General features: G+C 38.4%; 1 protein-coding gene across 1 annotated transcript; it reads left to right on the plus strand.

Moving 5' to 3' along the window:
- Positions 1 to 2,423: 2,423 nt before the first annotated feature.
- Positions 2,424 to 20,952, plus strand: jcada (junctional cadherin 5 associated a). The gene is made up of 4 exons (XM_056255563.1): positions 2,424 to 2,591; positions 12,801 to 13,276; positions 15,624 to 19,651; positions 20,353 to 20,952. Exons 2-4 carry the CDS (start codon positions 12,924 to 12,926, stop codon positions 20,385 to 20,387), a joined length of 4,416 nt encoding a protein of 1,471 aa, XP_056111538.1. The 5' UTR covers positions 2,424 to 2,591; positions 12,801 to 12,923; the 3' UTR covers positions 20,388 to 20,952.
- Positions 20,953 to 26,474: the final 5,522 nt, after the last annotated feature.

Raw genomic sequence — 26,474 nt, forward strand, 5'->3', positions numbered from 1 at the left:
CGTTTTATAAAGATGGTATGTCCTTTATATTTCACAGAAGTAAAAAATGCTGTTTTTTCGATGAGAGACTGATTCACATTAGACTTGAAATATTTTAATATATGTATTAAGATACTGTTTTTATTGGATATAACAGTGATGTATCATATTGTTTTATTATAAATCCTACTATAATGGTTTCCAGGTGCACTATTCATTAATTTTTGTATAGGTTTGGCTTGATTTGGTCAATCGCAGTAGTCAGTTGGAAGAATTTCCACAATTTTTTTTTTTTTGTACCTTTGTATTGTTTCTGTTTCGCAAAACGGACACCGGTAGACCGGACACTACCTCTTTTTCTACAAGATATGACTTTCCTTAATACTGTTTATCCAAACTTTAGTGGAAGGGAGGCAGACTTAAACAATGGCTAGATTTACAGGAAGCAGATAAGCAGCAAATAGGCAATTTAAAGGCGGCTGGAATTATCGCAAACATTGAAGCGGCTGAAGGTCCATGACCTTCAGAGTTAGTTCAGCAGATGTGTAAGTGTAAGGTGACCTCACAAAACAAACCTAATGATTTCACTGGAAACACAAGTAAACCGCAGCTTCGATCAACTCTGTTGATTTCAATATGAGAAGTTAAAAAGCATGTATTGAAACTCCAACAACCCACTCCCATTCCAAAAACCTTGTGTGGATTCTGTTATATGGAACATCTGTGTCAATATTATTAGATCCGTCAGCCTTTTTGTGCTTTTAAATTGCTCAAAGCGAACCACTTTCCATCTGAGAATGGTCAGCCATGAAAACCCTCAGGTATGGGGGTGTGTGTGTGTGTGCTACTGAACTACTTGAAGCATCCAAGGAAATATTTTAGCCCACACTTTCCTGGAACTTGCCTTGAATCATTGAAGGTTTGCAAACAAACAACTAAAAGGCCTTGATTTTAAGGATTAAAGCAAGAAATATACTAATAATTGATCATTATTATCATAATATTAATCATAATATCCATCCAATGTGTTATGAAACCGCCATGAAGTTTTGTGCCAATTTAGAGTAAAACAGAGTAATACTGTACACTATGTTTACAGTAATAAAGTACTGTTCATTTAAAGCTAGTATGACTAAACTATAATACTGCTGTTGACCTTTTCAAATTCAAGGGCAAATTACAGTAATCTGCCAGCTTCCACATGGTAAGATTTTTGTTTTACACATGGGACACTGTACAATGATTTGATGCAGCTTTCAATCTGATATTCACCTTTTTGACCTCTCTGGGCCTCTTTTAGTCATTGATTGGTTCCTCTCTTTGGCAGTCTATCTTTCTATGTGAATTAATTGCAAATGCTTACACACACTTTGTAAATATATATGGTAAACAATATATTGACACTACTGTAATATGAACTCACTATTTTTTGCTATACTGTTTCAGACATCTATTTTTTAGTCATTTCTGATATAAAATTAATAGATATATAGTTTGTTGATTAACTATTAAAATAAGCTGGATTAAATGCTAGTCAAATGAATTAAAATTAATAGATGCACATTTTATTTTTGCTTTTCGTTGTACTTGTACTATGACAATAAAGTTTAGTTACTGCATTATGAATGAACTTTTTATTTAAATTAATTGAAGCAAAGATGAAGGACTTGTATTATTATTTTGTACAAAATCAAGTAAAAACATGCAGATTTTTTATAAATGCATTTTTGAGAGTATTGAACCATTTACTTAAAGTTGTCATGAAAAGTTGTCATAGTCTTTTCTTTCCTATTGTAGGCTAATGTACTGTATATCCAAGTGAAACGGCGTCTTTGAACGAAAAAAAATGTAGGGCGGGACTTGATTTTGTCGATTAGGAATTGATTGGATGGTTGGGTCGTTGTGGTTTCATGTGAGTGACAGGTTGTCCCGCCCTCATGCCAATAAACACGTTATCAGAGAAGAGATGTTGTTGCGATAGGGGAAGTTTTTTTTATTAGAAATTACGTGGGCACACATTTTATTTTTTAAATTTTTTTAATTACGTGCTTAAATCATTTATAATAAATACATCAATCCCATTAAAAACAATAACTGCCAATTTGAATTTCATGGTTACTTAAAATAGTACCAAAGTGAAAATAATTTGTGAAATATTATTATTTAAGTGTATCTCCTACTAAAAACCCTGGTCTGGTTATAGGTGTCTGGTTGCCCAGCTGGGACAGACTGAGAGATCAAACAAGAAAACAACCTTAGCTGGTTTAAGTTTTTTAAGTTTTTTTTTTTTTTTACTCCCCATGTTTGTTAGACAATGCATTATTCATCATTAATCAATCATGTCCAGCTTGAATAAGCCTCAGTTTGGGTTTGTGTGTAATAGTGGAATGGGATGGGATGGGGAGGGTGGGGTATACAGTCTCGTCAGTAAAAGTTTACCCACACGCTGGGAGGAACCATTCCCCTCGCCAGCCGACCCACACAAGACACATTTGAGCTCAATTCTCTCCCTCTCCTCTGCACAACCTTTCCCTCAGATATGCTCAACACAGAGCGGATTCAGCACACTACATCAGGAACTAAACGCGGTCCTCGAAAAGAGCACATCTCAGGTACGTGGATGTTCCGTTTTATTTAAATTGATTAACATATTCGAAAATGGGCTTATTGACGAGGCTTTCTTGTAGACCTTGCCGAATAAACGCGATTTCAGCTGCTGACGTTAGTAACACTGACCCGGGCCGTTCAATAAACGCAGGGAATGAAGCGTCTGAGGGATGAACTTGTGAGATAACGGTCTCATACATCTGTCGTCCTGTAGGCTAATGTCCCTGCATCTATCACAGAATAAATGACCACAAATACGGCTGGAATGATATTGTGGACTGAGATGAATTGCGTTGATGATTATCAGCTAATTTGTTGCTTTCCGCTGTGGAAAAAAAAAAAATAGTCCAGAAGGCAGACAGCTTGCTGCTTGTCTGTAAATTGTGTGCTTAGGGGTCGGGCGCAGTGCGCAAGATGTGTGTTCTAAAGGCTACATTAGAGAGGTAAAGGATGAAGTGAGCAGATTGCAGAGGAGAAATGGGCTTCACGTTGCATGCCATTATAACTTTGATGTCAAGTTATGTGCAGGATTTTCTGTATCCTATTTCAAAAGTGTTCAAATCCACAGCTAACAACAACTCTTTCCTTTTTTAATGTTTAAAACATGCATGTTATAGCTACACGCACGCCTGACGCCATCATTTTGGTGTCACTCGCACAATACAAAATTAAAAAGTCAAAGTGTGGGGGCTGGGGGTGTTGTTAACCTCCTAATTAGCCTAAGTCGTACATTAACAGGCTGTGTTTTACGTGGGTTTTCAAACTTTTCAATAACCATATGAGTTTGGTTAGGCCAATATTTAGCGAATTCCTCGCGTTCATCAGGAGATAACCATAATAACAACATTGGTCGGAACTAGCGTTAAGGCCCGTTCACACCAAGAACGATATTATCGTCCACGTCCACATCAACACACAATATGGTTCTGTTTATTTTAAGCACGCGCTTCAGTTCTGTCATCTGCTGATTTAAACGAGCTCTTTAAAGCAGGATTGATTCTTATTGGCTGTCAATGTTCAGCTAGAAAAAATCATTGTGAACCTAATTCTAATTTATCTGATCATCTTTATGTACCGTTATTGTTATAGTTGCGCTGACTCTGCTATTCTTTTAAATTAAGAATGGTTTTTAAAACTATATCTTTATCGTTATAGTTATGATCCTTCTTGGGTGTGAACAGCCCTTTATTATTTGACACTTTATTAGCCTACATAAAATAAAAAAAAGTTACCAAGTTGACTGGGGACCCAAAAAAAGTCGACCTCTCCGAAAACGATAATAGCCTATTCCCGTATTATACCGATGTGAATGGAGATCAGGCAACTTCTATTGGTTGTGTCAGCAGTTGTTGTTAAACTGTTCAGACAAACAGCCTCCTGTTGTGTTGACACTGGCTGGTTATAGTGAATAACATCAAAGGGCATGTGTCTCACGTGCAGAGGAAGCGACCTGTGTCAGTTCGCGGGATGCGAACAGTGAGGTGCGAGGTCAACAACTCTGCGCCGGATGGTAACTCCACTCAGTTGGGAAGCTACTGTTCAAAAGAAGGGCTGCTTTTGGTTGACCTTGACTTAGATGCCAGCAGTGCAGAGGAGTCTGGTTTAGAATGAGCCCTTATCTATGTGAAGGGATGTTTTGTGATCAGAGTGGTATTGGTACAATGTACAACAGGTCTTTTGATTGCCAAGGTCCTGTTTAGAGGCTGTTGGGAAGGACCTAATCAAGCATAGCATATCTGTCTTCATGTGGTTTACAGATCTTTGTTTTCAAAAGCAAGAATGTGGGCCATTTGTTATATAAAGCTTCGCATGTTGGAAGCTGTTGTAAAAGGTGAAGAAACAAAACAAATGGTTGATCACAATAAAATGTGAATAGGTCAAGTTGATGCCAAAAGGATCAAATGATCAAACAAAGGTCTAATGTGAGGGAAAAATATATAGGCAAAATATAACAAAATATATTGGTCTATCGCTATATTTTCCCCCCACGTTACAATGTGGAAAAAAATAAATAATATATATATATATATATGGGGAAAAAAAATTATATATACATTTTCCCCCCATATATATATATATATATATATATATATATTATATAAACATTATTTTTATGTTTTTGAAAGAAGTCTCTTATGCTCATCAAGCCTGCATTTATTTGATTAAAAGAATACAGAAAAACATAATATTGTGAAATATTATTACAATTTAAAATATTTCTATTTTCTATTTTAATATACTTTAAAATATATTTTATTTCTGTGATGCAAAGCTTCATTTTCAGCATCATTACTCCAGTCTTCAGTGTCACATGATCCTTCATCACATTCCAATCATTCTAATATGTTGATGATTTATTATCAATGTTGGAAACAGTTGTGCTGCTTAATATTTTTTTATAACCTGTGATTTTTCATGATTCTTTGATGAATAAAAAATATTTATATGGTTAGAAATATGTGCTGTTCTTTTTAACTTTTTATTCATCAATGAATCCTAAAAAAAAGTATCACAGTTTCCAAAAGAAAAATTAAGCACTGTTTCCAACATTGATAGTAACGGAGTATCAAATCAGCGTGTTAGAATGATTTCTGAAGGATCATGTGACACTGAAGACTGGAGTAATGATGCTGAAAATTCAACTTTGCATCACAGAAATAAATTATATTTTAAAGTAGGCCTATATTAAAATTGTAATAATATTTCACAATATTACAGTTTTTTCTGTATTTTTGATCAAATAAATGCAGGCTTGAGCATAAGAGACTTCTTTTTAAAAACTTTAAAATTGCTATAGGCCTATTAAATCAGGCCTATTTTGAAGGCAGTTATTGCAAATAAATTTAGTATTTGGTCAATATCACTTGTATAGTTATCCCTAAAAATCCATATTGGTTGACCTCAAGATGTGCTTTTTTCTTTCACAGAACTTTATCTTCAAGTGACACTGAACTAAGAACATGTACATCCAAAGTATAGTCTACTTAAGTATTCCTTAAGTCTAAAGGAAAGGGAGGGCAATGGAAGGACAGAAGAGGAAGAGAGCTGAATCACAGAGCATCACTTATCTAGTGGTACGTGGAGAAAAGGCTGGAGTCTGTTTCCTGGAAATGTGCTGATACGCTGATGCACACATGCAGTTGGTCACATTTAAGTGGTGAGGGCTGTTCATTACTGAACAGACTGATGACATAATTCTTTCCTCATTTTAAAACTGCTCAGTTAATCATTCAGATTTCAGTGGAATTTTAGGCACTTTACAGTGGTGTGTTCATTTGTAAACATGCATAGAGCGTACAAGATCTAATCCATAATAGAGATTAATGAATAGAGTTGCCTCGTTCAAAAAACGGAGAATGTTCTTACAATCTCCGGCAAATCATTGCACAGGTTCCCATTCAGTTCATGAATGTAATCGTTGTAATCGAATGGCCATCATCGCGTTTATTAAAAGAATTGATAACATCAACGTATAAGTTTGTTTTCAATTCTTGCCTGTATTGGAAAAGAAAACAGAAAGAGAACAGGAGAAGATACCCGAAGTTCCAAATTTCGGACACTGCATTTGAAAATCTGTGAACGTTTTTTTCTTTCAAACTTGGATTTTTTTTCCAGTTTTTGGATTTTTATAAAAAAAATTAACAGTTTATCAAAAACAGAAGTTTGATAGATATACTACTAAACTAATTACAATAGTTTGAGTTGCATATTGGTCGACATTAGGGTGCAATAAAATGTAAAAGACAAGCTTTCCCCCCACAAATTCCTTATATATTGCATAGTAATGAAAGCTGGTGGATCAACAATTTAACTGCTTTAAGATCAGAAGCATTTTGGTTGTGATAAACATTTAACAAGCTAAGTGCAACCATCTGCAGATGAAACTGTGCAATGAAATAGTGGCCTAATGGTAATTAAAAGAGATCCAGGGTAAAGGATTGGTAATAGCTCTTGCATATGATGATGTCATACATTAGATTAGAGGCCTTAAACTCATATGGAAAACAGATGGACCACTGAACTTTCCTATGCTCCTGTATGGATTCCTCTGGTCAAATACATTAGCCTGAGATGATTAAGCTCAGGGGAGGAATAGAAACCGATAAGGATCACTGGTCAGCTTTTTTCCTCTGATTATAACAGTAACCTTCTTCACTGTTCAAGGTTTGAAGGGTATATGAGCACAAGTAAAGCACTATGTAGTACTGATATTAGGTGGGCTATTCAGTTTTAAGTGTCGTTACTTTGCCGTTTATTTGTTAATACTAAATTCTAGGCTTTTATTTGCTATTGCAGCTTCAGTGATAGTCTATAGTCACCAAGTTTTCCTGTCTGTGCTGTCCAACACAGTGATGTTTTTTTGAAACGTCTCTAAGCTTCTTCCCCTTCATTTGAGATCATATTATTTGGCAGGATAAGAGCGTAATTAGCAGAATGGCTGTGTATGCCAGTCCTTTGATCAGAGTGTTTTTAACTGATAAACCTTGTCACTGTCATCTCTCTGTAAAGTCTCCTCACTCGAATTATGTACAGCCATGCGGGTTAGTTCATTAGAAACCCTGTTGTGAATAAGTCATACTTATCGTCAGTGCTTTTTATAAGCATGCTTTTGTAGACGTCCTTGGTCAAATCATTGAACCTTCTACAAGGCCTAACATAACCGTTTCCCCCCCTCGCGATTAGGTTGTTATTGTGGATTTTGGATCATTTTTCTCAAGGCCTTTGTGCTTCCTGACATAAACAAGAAGATTGGGCGTACAAATCACGAATGTCTCAAATGACATTGAAAAATGTCACCCATTAGTGACAGTCACAGGCATATATTTTAATAGACATATAAATTTTGATTTGTTTCATTCAAGTGCTGACCATTCTGTTCAGTTTAAATTTCCACATTAATAGCACAAGACAGAGCAGCAGTTGACCTTGACAGTATGTTCAAGCATTGATACAAAGACCTCATTTTGAGCCAACACATGTCAGGACTGCGAGGAGAGAAACGCCACTTTATGCTTTTAAATGTTTAGTTAGGTTTAAATGACGTGTAAATAAACCCATATTGACTAAAAAATCTAATATCTTAAGGAACTTTTAAAATCTGTTGGAACAAATTTTATAAAGATGGCATGTAGATCTAGATCGTACACAATCTATTGTAACTTTGTCTATTGGTAAATTCTAAATGTAGTATTTTTCAGGGTTGTAGGAGAACATGGAGAACTGAGTTGTACTGTAGGTTTGACTCTGTACTGTTCAGCTGTGGTTAGTTCCAGCCTGGAAAAGCATTACTTCCTACTTTGATGATCCTCTGGTCCTCCTGCCAATTGAATTACCAGACTTTGAAAACATTTCTTTAGTGCTGCCAGTGACACCATACTTGTAGGCTATTGTTTGAAACCCCACTTTTCAAAGAAAGCAAAATGGCTCCATGACCACAGCTCAAACAAAACAAGAGCTGTTTAATGTTTTGTTTTGTTTTTCCCTCAAAAGCTGTAGCTTTGGTCGGTCACTAAGAGAATAGAGGCATACATAATTTGGTGGCAACTATGACCATCACATATTTTAAAAAAGAACCTGAAGGCATAGACATCATCAGCAAGCAATACATTAAATATACGTTAAATAAATCTTTCTTCACTTCCTCATAACTTAATTCCTTCCACATAAACAGTAATATTATAAAATATCATTATAATTTAAAATAACTGTTTTCTCTAATTATGATGTAATTTATTCCTGTGATGCAAAACTGAATTTTCAGCATCATTACTCTAGTCTTCAGGGTCACATGATCCTTCAGAAATCATTCTAATATGATGCTTTGGTGCTCAAGAAACATCTCTATTTGTTATCAATGTTGAAAACCGTTATGCCACCTAATATTTTTGTGGAAACTGATACATTTGTTCAGGATTCTTTGATGAATAGAACTTTCAAAAGAACAGCATTTATTTTAAATTAGTCCTGTCAAATCGATCAATCACATCTAACATAAAAGTTTTTGTTTATATAATATGTGTGTGTTTATATTATTATATTTATATATATATGTTATGTGTGTGTGTACACACCCATTTATGTATGCATATATTATGTATGTATATTCACACACACACACATATATTGTGTGTATATATAAATATATAATTTACATATAAATATAATAATATATAATACGCATATATAAACACAAACTTTTATGTTAGATGTGATTAATCACAATTAATAGAGCACTATTTGAAATAGATGTAAAATGTAAAAGTCTTTACTGTCACTTTAATGCATTCTTGCTGAGCAAAAGTATTAATTACTTTCTAAAAATAAAATCTTATTGATTCTAAAATTTTGAATGGTAGTGTATGTCTACCATTCTATTAAATATATGAAGCATCTATTAAATTACTAAATGTAAATGTTACAGACCAGCACAGGCTTATTCAAGCCATCTGCCCCTGTCTCTTGAAATGTGCACACATCCTCAGGAAGAAGAGGTCGACAGTGATGATGTCACAGTGTTTACGATGAAGCGCCTGTTGTCCGAGTGTGAACACGTGCCTGTTAAGGGACAGTGTAGGAGTTTCTTGTGGATGGACTGAACAATGAAGGGGTGAGGCACTGAAAGGACTTTTTATAGGACAGGGTGGACTTTGTATTGTTTGTTATAAAACATATTATTTTGGCTAACCATAGACACTCACAATCCCTATTTACTTTTGACTCAGTGAATGAGATGATGCTGTGTCATGGTACAGTGGCTGTGCTCTCAGGCTTAAAACTGCGTTGGCCATTACGTTCATGTTTATGGCACTTATTAGGCAATCTGCGAGGAGACATTAGTCTGATGAGGTCGTTCATCATGAGCTTCATCGCAGTTGTTCTGTCACTCCCGAGACTGGAAGTTAACATGAAATCAAAATTGACCTTATTTACTCTCTAATACACGTTCCTGGTCTTAATGTGCACGATTCATTGATTTATGTTATTTCAAAGAATACAAAATATTGTCTTTGATCCACCTCTGACTTCCTTTTTCATCTGACATGCAAGTCCATCTTTTTTTAAACTCAATTCCCAGTCAATGGAGCTTGCTGTACATCTTAATCACACTTTTGCATAAGAACTTTTATAAAAAAAAGTTTAGCAAAAATGCAGCACATTGTCCGATTCTGAGTGAAAATGTACTTTTTTTTTATTTTTTTTATTGGGCTTTCTCTTTTGGTCTTTTTTTCTTTCACAAACACATACCACAAATCTGACTAAGTCTAAGAATAAAGAGTTGACACCAAACTGTCATGGCGGCAGCTCTGGGTTTTGCAGGACTGCTGGTGAGGGGGGTGTGAGGCAGGCCAGACCTAAAAATGTGTGATTCATTTATGAGGGAAGGCAGTGCTGGCTCCACAGGCAAACCTTGCAGTCTATAGAGGAAAAGAGTTCAGTTTGCTCTAAGGTAAGAGGCCCACCACCTTTATGGGTTTTATCTTTAAGGGATTATAAGGGATTTTACACGAAGTGGGTGACACAAAGAGGTGGTCTTCAGCATTTAGAAAAAGAAAAGAAAAAGAAATCTAAAGTTCTCAATATCTGCGTGGAATTAAATGATTCACTGCTATTGTGGCATTTTGGCTCAGAGCAGCCTCATGACATCACTGGTCTGTCTGTGCTTTTGTTCATTTTTAGCTTGTGACATGTGTTAGCCATAAAAGCAGGTCATTAATAAAAAAAAAGCAATGTAGTCTAGATCACGTATCTGCAATTTTATGAATTTACTCATGCTCTAAGAGGCAGTTTGTCATTGAGAAAACGTCAGCTGTGCTCTGAAGCAGGCAGACATTTCTATGCTATTTAGAGTCTCCATGGACCTGGCTTGAATTGTTTCCACTTTTTGCCCAAGTCTTAGGCTTTCGAATTTATTGTGTTGCAATGGGATGAAGACATAGATATTTTGGGTCTTTTCTTCCCTATTGTGACGTAAATCCGAGTGAAACTGCTTCTTTCTTCTCGAACAAGATTTTTTTTTTAGTGCGTGACATGATTTTGTCCATCTGGAATTGATTGGATTGTTGTCATTTGCTAATTGCTGTGATGTCATGTGAGTGACAGGTTGCTGGAGGGGAGGGATTATTGCCCTCCTCTCAATCCGGTGCACGCGTCATCAGAGAAGAGATGTCATCGAGGGGGAGGGAAAGTTAATGTTTTTAATTAAAGATTTATAGGGTGCATGAATGAAAAAATAATGATGTGCACGGATAAATTATTTATAAATATTTAAATATAAGAATTTTGGATTTTATGGGGACTTTAAAGACAGCAGCTCACCAGCTGATATAAACCACAGAAGTTTGTGTAAAACCCATGATCGTGTTATCCATTTTTGAGAATTTGAGAATTTTTTGAGAATTATTTGAGAATTACCCAAAGTCAAAGAGCATCTTTTGCTTCAATTGAATAATATCTGAACGACTGTTCAAAGGATTTCACATGATCAGTGCCACAAATTTAATTATTTGATTAGTGAGCACAGTGTGTGTGTTTGCAGGTGGACTAAATGTTTCTGAAAGACATGACATGACTAGTGTTAACGAATGTCATTGAAAAAATTCACATTAAGAATTTTCCATATGGCAGTAAAGATCTTCCTTCGTGTATTTTTATTTATTTTTATTATTGCCTCTTTTGACCTCTGTGTGTGCTAGATGATGCTGTGAGAGGCAGTTCTCTCTAAGGGCCTTTAATGGTGAATGTGGATCAGTCTGGAGTATCTGGGTTGGAAAGTGTGAAAATGTGAGTGTCATACCTCTGCTAACTGCTTCCTTCATCTTCTGACAAACATCATTTAGATCAAAACAGACATTTTTCTTTTGGAAAAATGTGGTATGTAAACATGCCTATCTGTTTCAGTGCCATCAGTAAAGTCTCAATCTCAGTCCATATCTTCTAACATGTAAAATTGTAACATGGTAGAAATTAATAATTCATAATAGCAAGGATGTGGGTGTTTTTATCGATTGTGGTGATAATTGTCATTGACTACATTTTATAATTAGGCCTAATCATGTATTTTTCCATAAAATATTCTGCTTTAGCTTGGGAGATTACAGAATCAGTCAGCATGCAAAGCTGTGAGAACATTCAGGTATTGTGGAAGTCTAAGCTACCATTTGGACTTCACCCACAGCAGATCAATGAAATAACTGTAATACTTACCATGCTGGGAGATTTCAGGCAATTTTGTTTTCTCTTACTCTCTCAGAGTGTGTGTTTAGGACAGGTTAGGTAACCTCTTTTCCTTAGTCTTGCTCAGACTTTTCAAGGCAGGTTTTGTTTTGGTTACCTGTTGTCTACTCCAGTAGGCCTACTACTGTTTAATCTGTTGCATGTTCACATGTAAATCTGATCTCATGAGATTAGGTTTCATCACAATCTGAATTACCATCATTGTAATATGGGTTTTTAAATAATGTAGTTGATATTTTCTATCTCAACTTAATCTTAACACTCATGCAAACCTTTTTGCATTTTTTAAATATATATTCATTAATATATCATAATCATAATCAATATAGACATTATTTAATAGTTTTATTAACCCGTTTTCCTCGTAGGGGAATTTCTTTCTTTCAAAGTTCTTTCCATTGTAAGTGATTTTAGGTTTTTCTATCCTTGTAAATTCAAAGATCCACACAGATTCAAATATCCAAACAAACTGCTTTAGAGCTACTTCAAATAATTACATATTCAATTTTGCTCAGGCTTATATTTTCAATCGATGAGATTGCTAATTGTCATCTTATTAAAATTATGAATTGACACAAATGTCCTCATATAAAATGTTTATAACAACTATTATTGCTAAAGTCGGTATTGTAGCTCAAGATTTTTTTCCACACCTAAGATAAAGTTTCTAAGTATGGATAGTCAGTCATTCTGGAGAGATTTTCCTTCTGGATAAAGAACAGAGGAAAGAAGAGAAGAGGGGGCAGATGGGAGAAGAGAAGACTGGGTCAGTGGATAGACAGACTGACAGCAATACGAATCGTTTCTCTCGTGGCAAGATAGGACCTTTTTGTTTTGGCTGTGAGCAGCAATCCTCTTATGAAAAAGACTGTGAGAGATAATCATTTTAACTTCATCTGTGTCTCTCTCTCTCTCTCTCTCTCTCTCTCTCTCTCTCTCTCTCTCTCTCTCCCTCCCCTCTGTCCCGTTTTCTTTCACAGCGATGGCCTCTCCTGTGCAGCTGTTCATGAGCTTGCCTCATCTGGACTAGGAGTGGAATTCATCTGACACTCGCACGGACACATACACACACACCACTAAAAGCATAAACACACCGCGTAGCCATGTACAGCGTGGAAGACCTTCTCATCTCTCATGGATACAAAGTCCCACAAAGGAACAGCAACAATGTCCCCGTCTCACAGTCGTCTTCCCCCCACCCTGCAACCTATGAGAAATGTCTGCCATCACGAAGCGACAGCCGGTGTGAAATCGCTGAGAAGCGGAAAGGACACAGCGGCGTGAATGGCTACGAGGGGGACCGTGTTTACAGCGGTGGAGTTATCAGACAAGCTCCTGCCAGGGGATTCCCCGGTGACACTGAAAACAGGGTCAGGAAGCAGAGGACACAAGACGTGGACAACGGTAACCTAGGAGATGGACGTTTGCCAGAAGACAGCATGACCACGGACAGTGGGTGAGTTGTGCTCATGAGTTGTTTTTGACCTCTTCATCTTCTGTCCAACATTCCAGTATTGCTGCTGTCTTTCTTTCTTTTTCATTCGCTCCTTTGATCTGAGGTTTAAGCTGTCTTGCATGATGAAGAGTGTTACGTAAAGGTAGGAGCTGTCAAGGACTTCCCTTTTGCACCAGGACAGATACCAATTTTCCCTTTTTTTTAATTCCTCCCCTGTTGCCTTTCTCCCGCCATTTCTTATTTTTTGTTTGCACTTTCTTTCATCCTCACGTCATCCTCTTTGTACTTCTTACATTTGTATGTACTCCGTTTCCTCAGTCTCACTCATTTCCCTGCACTCTCCTACCTCACTCCCCCTGTAGCAGATGAATTCATTAATATGTTTAGTGCAGTGCGGTTTTTATTTCCTCTCATTTCACACGGGACTGTAGTGGAATAAACAGCAATGTTGTCTGAAAGCCCGCAGCACCCCCTACTGAGCATGCTCAGTTCTGCAAGCAGAGCCAGCAGTAAACCACATGTCCCATGGCCATGAGCCCTTTGTCAGATCAATATTCCATTCCTTATAACAATCTCTTATATAACAGCATTATTAATAAAACATGGTGAATAACTGAATTCTGCCTGCTGCATTGTCGCAGAGCAGCTTCAAAGATGATTTTTCTTTAGAAAAAAATTACATAAGAATACTTAATTTTCCTTACTAATTTTGTAAAAATATAATTTTCCCCTACATTCATCAGTTAGTCAATCATAATGTCCTTGTGTCATAGATTTTTAATGTCATAAATGTCATAGATAGATAGATAGATAGATAGATAGATAGATAGATAGATAGATAGATAGATAGATAGATAGATAGATAGATAGATAGATAGATAGATATGTCTCTTTTGACAATTATTGGCAATTTGGCATACTATCAAGCTAGTGCATCTCTGCACTTTTAAGTAATTGCATGTCACATGTTTTGAGACTCAGCAGTTCAGGGCAGGAAGCAGCTCCACTGCTGCAACTGTTACTAAGCTAGATTATCCTTCCATGAGTGCAGGTCAGAATTGTTTAACATGCAGATCATATGCTCTCTGCTGCCAAGATATTGGATGAGAGAACAGACCTTCAGTGCTGACTCAACGTTTTGCACCACACAAATTAGTCATGTTCCTGCTTAAGATAAAATGCTCATTTATTTTGGTGTGTTTGCACCATTAAAACCTCCCAGTTTATTGGGCCCTTTGAGGTCTTCTACTTTGTTGACATCATTGTCAGCATGCACCTCCTTCTTTTAATGTTAGTGTGATGTTGCCTGTGTGCTGGCATAGTGGGATTTGAGCACAGATGTGTCCTGAGAAACATTTTTGAAAATCATATTTGAAATCATCAGTCATCATTGATTGCTCCGCCCCCAAAATGCACAAACACGCAATGCAAGAGTGGGTGTCTCTCTATCATAGCTGAAGCAATGCAAAATAATGTTTTGCGAAAAATAAAGCAAAGATGAGGAAAAAACGAGAAGGAAGAATAAAAAATTAACATACAGTACACAAGAGTATATACAAATAAGAGTTTGTTGTTAGTCGTCAGCAGGATACCAGCTCCAGACAAACAATGACACTCAAAACTGTCCTGTTACTAGCTAACATCACGACAACAGCATATCTTGGTTCTATGAAACTTAGCAAAACCAATGTTTCTCATGTATGGAGCAGAAACAACGCAGCCTATGCATCTGCACCCAGGCATTCCCACGTAGGCCTCTCCAGCGCTGGAATGGTTTTCTAATATTTATGCGGGTCCTAAAGCTCTGATCATAACCCTTCTTTTTCCAGTGAAATTTCATTGACCTTTTTTCTCTTTTGTAATGTCTCTCAGCCATCTCTTTGTCTACAGTCTTTCTTCAAATCTTCCACTTGCTCACTCTTTCTCCTCCCCATCATGAGTGTATACGCCCCCTACTGCTGATTAACTACATGTGTGTTGTGGTGCTCGGTTCGATCCACTTTCAATAGCTTTTCTCAGAATTCGCTTACTTCACTTTTAAGTATATTCAGTATAGTTTTTATACTGTATATAACTAGAAACAATTTCATTGTCAGTTTATTATTTGTATAAATCATTTTTGTGTCTGGACCACTAACATAAAGTTGAAAGCCAATGACATAATGAATCAATATGTTGTTATTAATATTTCTTAATATAAACAAGACATTTTTAGTTTAAAAAAGTCCATTAAATCTCTTCATCTCACATCCTCAAGTCCTATAAATACTGCCTGTCAAAGTATGGCTTATCAAATATAACAGCTGACCTCTATTTATTTAATGCCATCTGTGTGTTTTTAATGCAGGTTTTTTGAGACCCACAGAGGAATACATTCTCAGCCTAGATCTGAGCAGGATGTGTCCTACTGGCGGAGAAGAGGTCAGGACTTTAGTGTGCTTCTGGATTATGCAGACTTCAGGGACCCACGAGGAAGTGGAGGAGGGGTTCCCAACAAACCAGAGGGCATGCAGCGGAGGCCAGAATCCGCCTTGAGCACAGAGGAACATAACCGTGAAAGACAACGGCGGGCAGACAGCGCACGTGCCAGAGAGAGAGAGATGGCCCTCCACCAGTGGAGAATTGCTGCTGAAAGAAAGTACCAAAGTTTGGGAACAGAGGAGTGGCGTCCAATGACCAGCATGAGCCGTCATCCATCTGAAAACGAGGTGGCACAGGAGCAACGTAGGCCACGAACTGCTGAAGGAGCCGTTCCATCCAGAACCAAAAACAAGTCCCAGTCACTGCCCAGAATGGCTCTGCAATCTGAAAGTCACCAGTACTTTAGCATACCAACTGCTGGACAAGATTCATATGGGAGCTATAAGTTAAACGGCCACCACACACGAGACCCTCATGGACGGCATCTTAATGATAAAGAGTGCAGGGTGCGGTGGACTGACCGATCAGGAGCACAGTCCGCACCACTATCAAAACCCAGATTCAGCCGACCTCTCAGACCTCCATCTTACGAAGTCCACCAGCAGATGCGTGGGAGCGCAGAGATGCTCACAGGGGAGCTTGTTCCTCGTGCCAGAGACAGAACTCCACTGCCCTTCTCAAGGCAAGAGTACTTTGTACAAGAACTTGGCGGTTCTGGTGTAGAGCCCCCTGGTTATATCCCTCCTCCATCATACAGGAGGCAGTCTGTAGTTAAAGGGGGTCACAGAACTTATCCTATTTCAATGGCTAACCACCAGTATAGAGGTGACCCATATATGCAGGGCTCTGCCATGACAGAAGTGCAGGAATGGTTTATCAGGCAAACTGGGATGGCTTGGCCAGACCATTACAGAGATGGAAGAAGAAGTATGCCCTGCAGGAGACAGGCGTATCCAGGCTACAGTGAAGAACGGATGGGTAGCATTCAGTACATTCCTTTTGATGACCCCCGTGTCAGACACATTTCAGGAGCAGGGATGGATGGGAACTCTTTAACGGATGCAGACAAAATCAGAAACATCAGAAATGAGATTCCGGTCAACCTCATATCTGAGAAGTCTAATGACAGTGCCTTTTCTCTCACAGAGAAACCCTTTGACCGCACTGAACCAAGTAAAAGCAATATTAGTGTCTCTGTTAATGAGGACAGTATGCACAAGGAAGCTTTGAAGGAGACAGAAAATTCAAACACAATACCTGACAAAAACTGCAACAGGCATCCAGCTGCCCATGGCAATATAGTTGCTATTCAGATGACAATGCAACAAAACTCCAACTCAGACCAGGGTTTGATTGAGACAGTGACACAAGTAAAGAAATTTGAGGCAAAAACTGTGGCTGAGAACAAGAAAAACTCAAAGAAGAAGCTGAAAGAGACAATGTTTTGCCTGGTTTCTGTCCCTATTAGTATGCAAGCAAACAAAAGTGTCTCTGACCCAAATAACAATCAAAAAGTGACTAATTCAATAGAAAACACAGTGGTGCAGCATGACAACCAAAACCTTATAAAAACATCAAGCAAAGAGACACATATACAGTCCAGCAGCTCCCTGTCAATTAAAAGTTCCCCTTTAAGGAAAGAGATTGTAGATACTAGGTCACTTGATGCAAGTCAAGACAATGAATTGTTCTATGCAGGATCCTGGCCTGGAGATCAGTACAGAAACCAGGAAACTCAGACGGGCTCTCCGGAAATTTCCAGAAATACCCATCCTCCTGCAAATGACCATCCCTCTAGTTACACAATCACTGATAATGATGATGGAACCGACTATAGTGCCAACTCCGGATATCCCATGATAGGTCAAAAGGATCTCAATCCTTCCAGCAACAGTGCATTCTCCAGAACTGGGACTGGAAGTAGTTCAAGTATAAGGAGCCCGACTCTACCCCAGTCAGCATCAATTCCACCATCTCCAGACCGTCAACCTTTGCTGAGAAAGACCAAGCAAACAGCAGATGGTCAAGAAGTTTTTGGACAGTTCTTGCTAAAGCCAGTGAACAGACGAAAATGGGATGCTATTGGGGAGCTTGAGTCTTTTAATAAGGAAATACAGGATCATACTGGGAAGTATCCAAATGTTGACCAGAATATAGAGGAGCTGGATGATGCATTGAACAGTATTTTGGAGCTGAGTGACACAAGCAGAGAGGTCAACAATACAAAACAAGAAACCACCCCAGTTCACGTGAAGAAAGAAACTGTTCAGCACTTACATATAGTGCAGGTCACAGAGACACAACTCAAAAGCAATAACTTAAATGTAATGTCCAATTCAGGGAACAGAGGCCATCCAGAATACAAAGGAACAAAGGGTTATTTGTCCAAGACAAAGGTGGACAGCCATACGCAAGAGATACCTGTCACCAAAACTGATAATTATGTCAACTTTGAGATTCTGCACAGTGAGGACACAGATCCAGAGATGCATCGGCAGGATATCCCAGTGCCAAAAGAGTGTATGCTTAAAGATGTTGGTTTAACAGTATACACTGCCGTTCCAGACACTGTGACCTCTGGATCCCCCACATGCCTGAGTCCTGAGTCACCAATGTTAACCAGCCCTTCAGATAACTCAGAGATGTTTGAGACCTTGCAGATTACATCATCAGACAGTAGCGGAGATCTGAGCAGGCACAGCCCTGAGTTTGCCGATGGTACTCAAAGCTTGAACAATAATAATGCCTTCAACTCCAAAGCCCTCAAAAAGGAAGCTGGGAGAGAAAGCACAGAGGTTACTAGATCAGGGAGGTCCTCACGCATCCATGTGATCAAGAGTCTTCATTGTAGGTTTAAGCCAAATTTTGAGGATGATGATGATGACGAAAATTTTTATTCCGATTATATGAGCTGGAGTAATGAAAAGACCTTGGCAGATGAACATCTTGAGACTCTTTTGAGTCAAGAGAAGGCCAACAGTATGCAGACCGAAGACCTTAGTAATCTGTACGAAGTCCAGTGTGCCAAAGGCATTCCTGAAAATGAATCCATTGAACAAAGGGCTGCCAGGATTCTCGGCATTGCTGTGCCAGTTGAAGCCTTGGTTGTTGATCAGGTTGATGGCAAACCAGTAGAACGTAATTTGATAACCACAGATGCTCCAGCTTTGGCAACACAAACCAAAGAGATGCGCTTAAATGAGGAGACGCAGAATGCCAGTAGAGAGTTTGAGGAGGTACTAGATAGGTCTATGGAAAGTCATGGAGACGTGTCAGAGGTAGGACTAGGAGAGGAGTCTGGAGATTTACCTAGTGCTGAGAAGCACTGCCAGAGAGTCTCTTCTGTGTTGGAGCTGCCAGAGTTTCCTCCGAGTAACTTATGCTTGTCGCTTCCACTGGCCGAGGATGAGGAATTGACTCTTAGTGTAGGTAAGGGAAACAAGGAGACAGTTAATGCTGAGATAACAGAAGCGCCACAGGACCAGTTGCAGGTTTATTGCTCATCTCCTCTGCCCCGCTCATTCACAAATGATCAAGCATCCCTGGAGTACGATGTCTATGCAAAAGAAGAAAGCTCTCAGTCATTAGTGAGAACTATCACCAGGATCACCTTGGCCAAAGAGACAGACTTGGAAGAAGAGGGAGAACTAAAAGAATCAACAAAAGTGGATGAAACACTAGTGGAAGAGAACCAATATGGTGAGAATGCAGTCGGAGAAAACAAAGACATGACAAGTTATATGCAAGAAGAGGATGAGGAAAGGGTTCAGGAGGAAGTGTTAGCTGAAGAGCTGATACAAGCCAGATCAACGCAGCAACCAAAGACTATGGCACGTCCAATCCCACTACCCCGTAGTGGCATGGTAGCAAAGCGAGAGATCACGCTGCCACAAGGATTCAACATGGATAATTCGATGTCTGCAATAGAGGATGATGACAAGCTGTTTATTTCAGGTCAGTACACTAAATTCAGCATTCATAACGTTAAAAACATTTTTACTTAAATGCTATATAAAATGTTTTAATCATATATGGAAACAAGATTTTCTCAGTTTCATTAAAGCGTAGATACATCTTAGCTCCCTAATAATTCCTAATAAAGATATTGATAACAGTTGGCAAACAGTCAGCTTAGCTTATGTTTAGTTTGTAATAGTTAAACACTTCATTGCAGTCTGCTTCCAATATTAGTTTTGCTTTATGTATTGTGTGATGTCTATTATGTGAAGTCCATTACTAGGAAAGGTCACCTTGAGCAATATATTTTAATTGGTGTGGTATACAACAAAAAAACTGCACATACAATCAACTTCCAGTGGAAATAATGATTGTTTTTCCCCCTGGCATATTCTGTAGCATTATGAGTTGCCAAGGAACAATAACTGATCTTAAAACTTGAGGGCAATGAGCAATGAGTTTTTTCACCACAAGAGGGAAGCGTGGTATGATTTATACTCATTGCCATAACAAATCAGGCGAGAATAGATTATGGACCAAAACAATCATATTATATTATATTATATTATTATAAAAATGTAAAAAAAAAAAAAAGAAGTTTACTCTAAACTGATATTGCTCTCCTTTTCTAGTAGACATATAATGTCATGCTATGGTTTTGAGTCAAAGTGATTAATATAATTTGTATTTGTTTTCAGATGGATATGACCCAAGTCATGTGGAGAGAGTCTGAACTTATACGGATACGGTCAGAGCAAACCCTGTGACTTTTACTGGAATACAGGCTGTAAACAAACACTCATCTGAAACTGAGAATGATGTAGGCTAGAACCACTCATATTAAAAATAGTCAGAGAAGTTTATAAGCAGGCAGATGGACTTCATGTCACCTATTAAGACTATTAATCCTGGGAATTTCTATGACCTGTTGATGGCTAGAATAGCTAAGATGTCTATCAATGAGATATGAATGTATAATGTATATCAAGTAAAGCTCAGATATTACACAAATAGCTACAAATCAGTCTGTATAGACTTAATAATTTTCTAAAGTTTCTCTGCACCAGCAAATGCTGGAGTTCTGTTGAGCTTTCACAGAACACAGGGTCATTGTCCCAACAGCAACAAGAAAGACACAAAAGCTTGCACTTCTCATTTTCTGCAGTATTACCAATGAGAGAAAGGAGAGAGGCCTTGATGTAACAAAGCAATGAACTGGACTGGCGAGGTAGCAGCTGAACCAGTGACATTTCACTGTGCTTTTAATCACAGAAAAATATTTTTGTAAGAAATGTTAAAAGGAAAGTGTGATTATCTGTTTTACAGGTTGGAGAAACCATGTATGTCACTGTGGTAAAACTGCAAAACAAAATGCAAATTATGGAATAGGATGCTTTTACCCAAAAAAGGCAGCTAAGAAGAAAGGTGAAGAGAGGCAAAGATTTAAAGATATTTTGTGTAAAATCTTGGTCTTCAGCAACTTTAATCTTAACTGCAGTGATTTTAGTTTCCGTAGTAATTGTTTTAAAATTACTCCCTGCACTTAAGAGTTTTCACATCTCATATGCAGTTTGAGCTTTTCAGAGTAGCAATTTGACAATGTATCATCTCACCACAAAATGCAATCAAAAAAAAAAGAAGAAAAATGTATTTATTTTTATCAAGCTATCAACAATCTGTACAGTTGAAAATATATTTGAAAAAGTGGATTTTATTTTACCTTGTGAGTTTGTTTGCTTGATTACAATCATTATGGATATATCATATCTGAATGTCTATTATCATGTATTACTCTGGCAATGAATGATTCTTTTATTGTGCCGTGTGGCGTGCTTTTTGTTGCACAAATGTCAGAAATTGTTATGTTTCTTTATGCACAAATGAAGTATTCTGAATCTTAAGTCCATCTTAGTTCTAAAAACGTACTCATATTGTGAGTATACCTACCAGATGTAGTGCTTGTTAACTAGTTTACCCTTGTAATTGCTTGGTTACTTTCTGTTATGACTCTGTACTTGCATAGTTGAGATGGACAACAGTTGCCCACTGATATTTCCATCACATGGTTTTTATAAATGCAGTCCAAAGTGCACTAAAATGAATTTAAGTAAAAACAAATTAGCGCATCCAAAAAACGGAAATAGTGGTCTCTACCAAAAACTCCAGTAAAGTCATTGCCTCCATTTACTATTATTGTTGTGGGTAAAGTGTGCAAATACCATAATGTTATAGTAATATTACTATTGATATTTGCCATAAGCATAATTATAATAAACCATGAATTTATGAAAAAAGATGTTCTGTAGTCAGTGGATAGGGAAAAAATAAGACTTAGCATTAATCACATTTACTTTGTGTAAGTTGGCATCACATTTTTGTTGTAAGTAGTCCTTGATTGTTTATACCATTTTGTACAATTTTGTTTTTCAAAACAGATGATTATATTGTTGCATATAACGTATATTGCATTTAATATCTTTTTCTATTTTCATACAGAAACTGTACATGATTATTTTGTATTGAGTTGGAACTGATTTGCCTTCTCATGAGATAGAAGATGTAAACTGGGGTCAGGAAAAATGTTTTGCATACAATTGCATTTGGTACTACATTAAAATATATTCATGATATTACATTGTGCACATTTTTATCCTGCTAAAAAAAGCTTTGAACAATATTTAAATTCAAAACAAGCTATTTTTTGAATATTTTACAGAAAGTTTACTGTGCACCTCAGTACTTGTGTCTTTGAAGTATTGGGTGAATGTGAATGAAATGTTTGAGAGGAAACTCCTTTGTACATTATAGTAGATTGCTCATTAATAAACTCCTTGCATGGACTGTTGTTTTGTTTTCATCTATTAATAATTTTATGTGTAACATGGAAAGGAGAAACAATTTGCTTGTTTCCTCTTTAACAGGTTTATAAAGAGTCATATATAAAACAAAACACAATTCACATGTTTGGACTGCAGCGCTTGCATTTTTCTGAAAAAAAAAAGATGATTCTCTTTTGCAATGCATTTAATTAATGGAAACCTTCCTAGAAACAAACATATACATGATAATCAAACACATTTGTTGAACAAATGAATGCCAAGTAATAAAGAAAACATTTTTCTCATTATTTAAAAGTCATTATTTTGAGTCATTATTTAGAACTTATTTTGTTTCTCTCACTCAGAAGTCTGGAAGTTTTGTCATACTGCGATAAAGTTGAAATTCACTGTTGTCACTTAAAATTCATGTTTACTTTGAAATTAAAACCGTTCAACTTTTTATGCTTAATGTTTTGTGGACTTAAAGGGATAGTCCACCCAAAAATAAAAATTCTGTCACCAATAGAGTGCTTCAGTCGTGATGTCAAAACCCATAAGACTATTTCCAGCGAGATTTTCCTATGGGATTTTCTATTTTCTATTTCCTTTCTATTTTTTTCTGGGTAAAATACTGTGGTAAATATAACTTACTTGTAAATTACACACAGCCATATCGAAAACATGAATTTTGAAGCTGTTATGTTTATTTTAAAAACATGTTTCTAATAAGTAACTACAGTAGATTAGAACGTTAGGGGTGTCGGTGTTTGCAGTGTACATTGTAAAACAAAATGTCCACTGTCCAAGTATTGTCAAGTTATTTTTTTTACCACAGATCTGATTTTACGCCGAAAACCAAAAACTTTCAATTTTAATTGAAAACCCCCATTATAAAGCCCATTGGAAAATCTCAAGGGAACCACTGGCGAATTAGTCTTCCGGCTTTTGATGTCACGGCTACAGCACTCTATTACTCACTCTTGTTGTTCCAAACCTGTATGCATTTCTTTCTTCTGCTGAGCACAAGAGAAGGTTTTTTGAAGAATGTTCATAATCAAAATGTTTAGGTTTCCATTTACTTCCTGCCACCATGGACGGCGCTGTGCAGGAGTTGCGCCCCTCTTTGTTGACTTCTACCAACCCCACCAACGCTGATTTATCTGAGGTGAGCGGTAGTCCTCCAGCTAGTTTGTTTACATCCACTAACACTTACGCATTGAAATTAATCCTCACCTGTTTCCAACAGAGAAAGCCAAAGTGGGCTTCATTATCTCCCGTCTTTCAGGCCATGCATTACAATGGGCTAAACCCCTATGAGAACAGGATGGAGCGTCTGGAGCTCTTCCATTAGCCTTGATTCAACCATGCAAGTGGATTGTTCACATTTACCTGTTTCAGAACGAAAACTTCAGGCACAGCTCTGCTTTACTGTGTTTCCTCTCAGCACTAACTCGCTGAGTGTCCTGTCCGTCCACCTCGAGTTATAATGAGTTCTGTTCATCAAACAGTCTCAGTGAGTTCTGCCCTGCATATGCCAGTGACTGTTACTGCTTCTAATTTCTCTTATCTTGTAGGCACCTTCACTGACTCAGGGTCGGCGAGCAACTTCATCTCCCAGGAGCTCAGCAAGAGATTACCCTTCTGACCCATCAACTTGAACACATCGTTGGCCATTAAGTCGGTTGTGGGACAGCCCCTGGGTGGACAAATCACCCATCAGTCACCACCATTAGAACTACATGTGGGAGTTTGCCACAAGGAAACCATCGTTTTCTATGTACTCCAATCCTCCACCACCTCCATCATCCTAAGCAAATGGTGGTTAATTCAGCATTCTCCTCAACTTTCCTGGAAAACTGTGGAAATTCTTCCATGGAGCCAGGATTGCTATAGTGACTGTATTACATTTCCTGTCAGCCAGCTCCCCAATGTACATCCTATATGTCTCCTTCTGTTTGTGCCACCATGATTGAGTCCTCTGGAATATCAAGATTTTAACTCCGTCTTCTCATCTCAAGAGGCCTCCACACCTCACCACCCGTGGGACAGCACCACTGACCTCCTGCCGGGCGCTAAACTTCCTCATGGGTGTATCTATCCCATCTCTCGGCTGGAATCGAAGGCTATGGAGGAGTATATTGAGGAGGCTCTCCGCCATGGATACATTCGCCCATCCACATAGCTGGTGGCCTCAAGTTGAGTTTATGTCCATGTATTGATTATCGAGCACTCAACAACATCACTGTAAAGTACCGCTATCCCCTTCATCTGGTTCCTGCTGCCCTAGAGATGTGGCAGGGGCAGCCTGGTTCACCAAACTGGATCTTCGTAGAGCCTACAATCTCATTCGCATCCGCAAGGGTGACGAATGGAAACACTGCGTTTGTAACACCATCAGGGCACTACAAATATCGGGTGATGCCGTAAGGCCTGGCCAATGCTCCTTGGTGTTCCAGGGGCTCATGAATGAAATTATCCGTGACTATTTATCTAAATGTGTGCTAATTTGTATGGATGACATTCTGATCTATTATTCTTCTCTCTCAGAGCACCGCAGGCACGTTTACCAGGCCCTGCAGCATCTTCGTGAGCACCGGTTGTTCCTTAAGGCCAATAAAAATGCTCCTTCCACCAAACTTTGATACATTTTCTCGGTTACATCATTGGCCCTCAAGGTGTGCAGATGGACCCGAGAAAGGTGGATGCAGTATCATGGCCTCTTCCACAAACCATTAAGGAGCTTCAGAGGTTCTGAGCGTTTGCCAGTTTTTATCATAGATTCATTAAGAATTTCAGTTCCATTGTCAATTCTCTAACCAATCTCCTCAAGGGTAAACCCAAAAGTTTGAATTGGACGGAAGAGGTCAACCGAGCTTTAGAGTCAATCAAGTTGACCTTTACTACAGCCCCCATCCTTCAACATCCTGATCCGGAACTCCCATTTGTAGTAGGAGTAGAGGCTTCTGCCACAGGAGTGGGGGCGGTGTTATTTAAGTGGAATAAAGCTTCCTTTAATCTCCATCCAGGTGCTTTCTTTTCTAGGACATCTGGTTCACCTGGTTCTGGTCACCCTGGAGTCTCTCAAACCCTATGAACATAGAACTACTAGCTATCAAGTTAGTCTACTAGCTATCAACACTGGCTAGAGGGGGCCCATCCTCCATTCACCGGGATCACAGACCATAAAAACCTAGAATACCTGAGAATGGCAAAATGGTTGAATTCACGTCAAGACAGGTGGGCCCGCTTGAATTTTTTCTGTCTCCTACTGCCTGGGGTCCCGGGGTCAGTGTTTTTCTGTCCTATCCAATGGATCCTGGACGAGAAGATTGCCCAGGCCACCCTCCAGGAACCATCCGCGGGAACCATAACATATGTGCCCACATCATTGCAGAAGGACCTTCTAGAATCCATTCATTCTTCACCTGGTTCTGGTCACCCTGGAGTCTCTCAAACCCTTTCGCTCCTTCGCAACCGGTACTGGTGGCCACAAGATCACACAGAAGGTGTCCGGTTCATCAGGTCATGTCTTGCCTGCACCATGGCCAAGAGTCCTCGCCACTTACCATCCAGCAAAATCCTACCTCTACCGGCACCCTTGGTCACACCTAGGAGTGAACTTCATTATGGATCTATCACCATCAGACGGCTGCACGACTATTATTGGTTGTAGTGGACAGATTTTCTAAGGCCTGCAAACTGATTCCACTGAAGGGTTTACTCACAGCATTGCAGACAGCAAAGCTTCTCTTTCAACACATATTCAGAAACTTCGGCATTCCTGAAGACATTGTGTCTGACCATGGGCCGCAGTTCATCTCTCGGGTCTGGAGAGCCTTCTTCCAACTGCTAGGTATGACCATTAGTCTATCATCTAGTTACCATTCCCAGTCAAATGGGCAAAGCTAGCGCAAGATACAAGAGATTGGATGCTAATTGTGCACTTACTGCCATGACCAGCAGGACCAATGGAGTCGCTTTATTCCCTGGGTCGAGTATGC

The sequence above is a fragment of the Rhinichthys klamathensis genome, unplaced genomic scaffold (genome assembly GCF_029890125.1).
Source record: "Rhinichthys klamathensis goyatoka isolate OS25496 unplaced genomic scaffold, OSU_Roscu_1.1 h1tg000121l_1, whole genome shotgun sequence".
Classification (NCBI taxonomy): domain Eukaryota; kingdom Metazoa; phylum Chordata; class Actinopteri; order Cypriniformes; family Leuciscidae; genus Rhinichthys; species Rhinichthys klamathensis.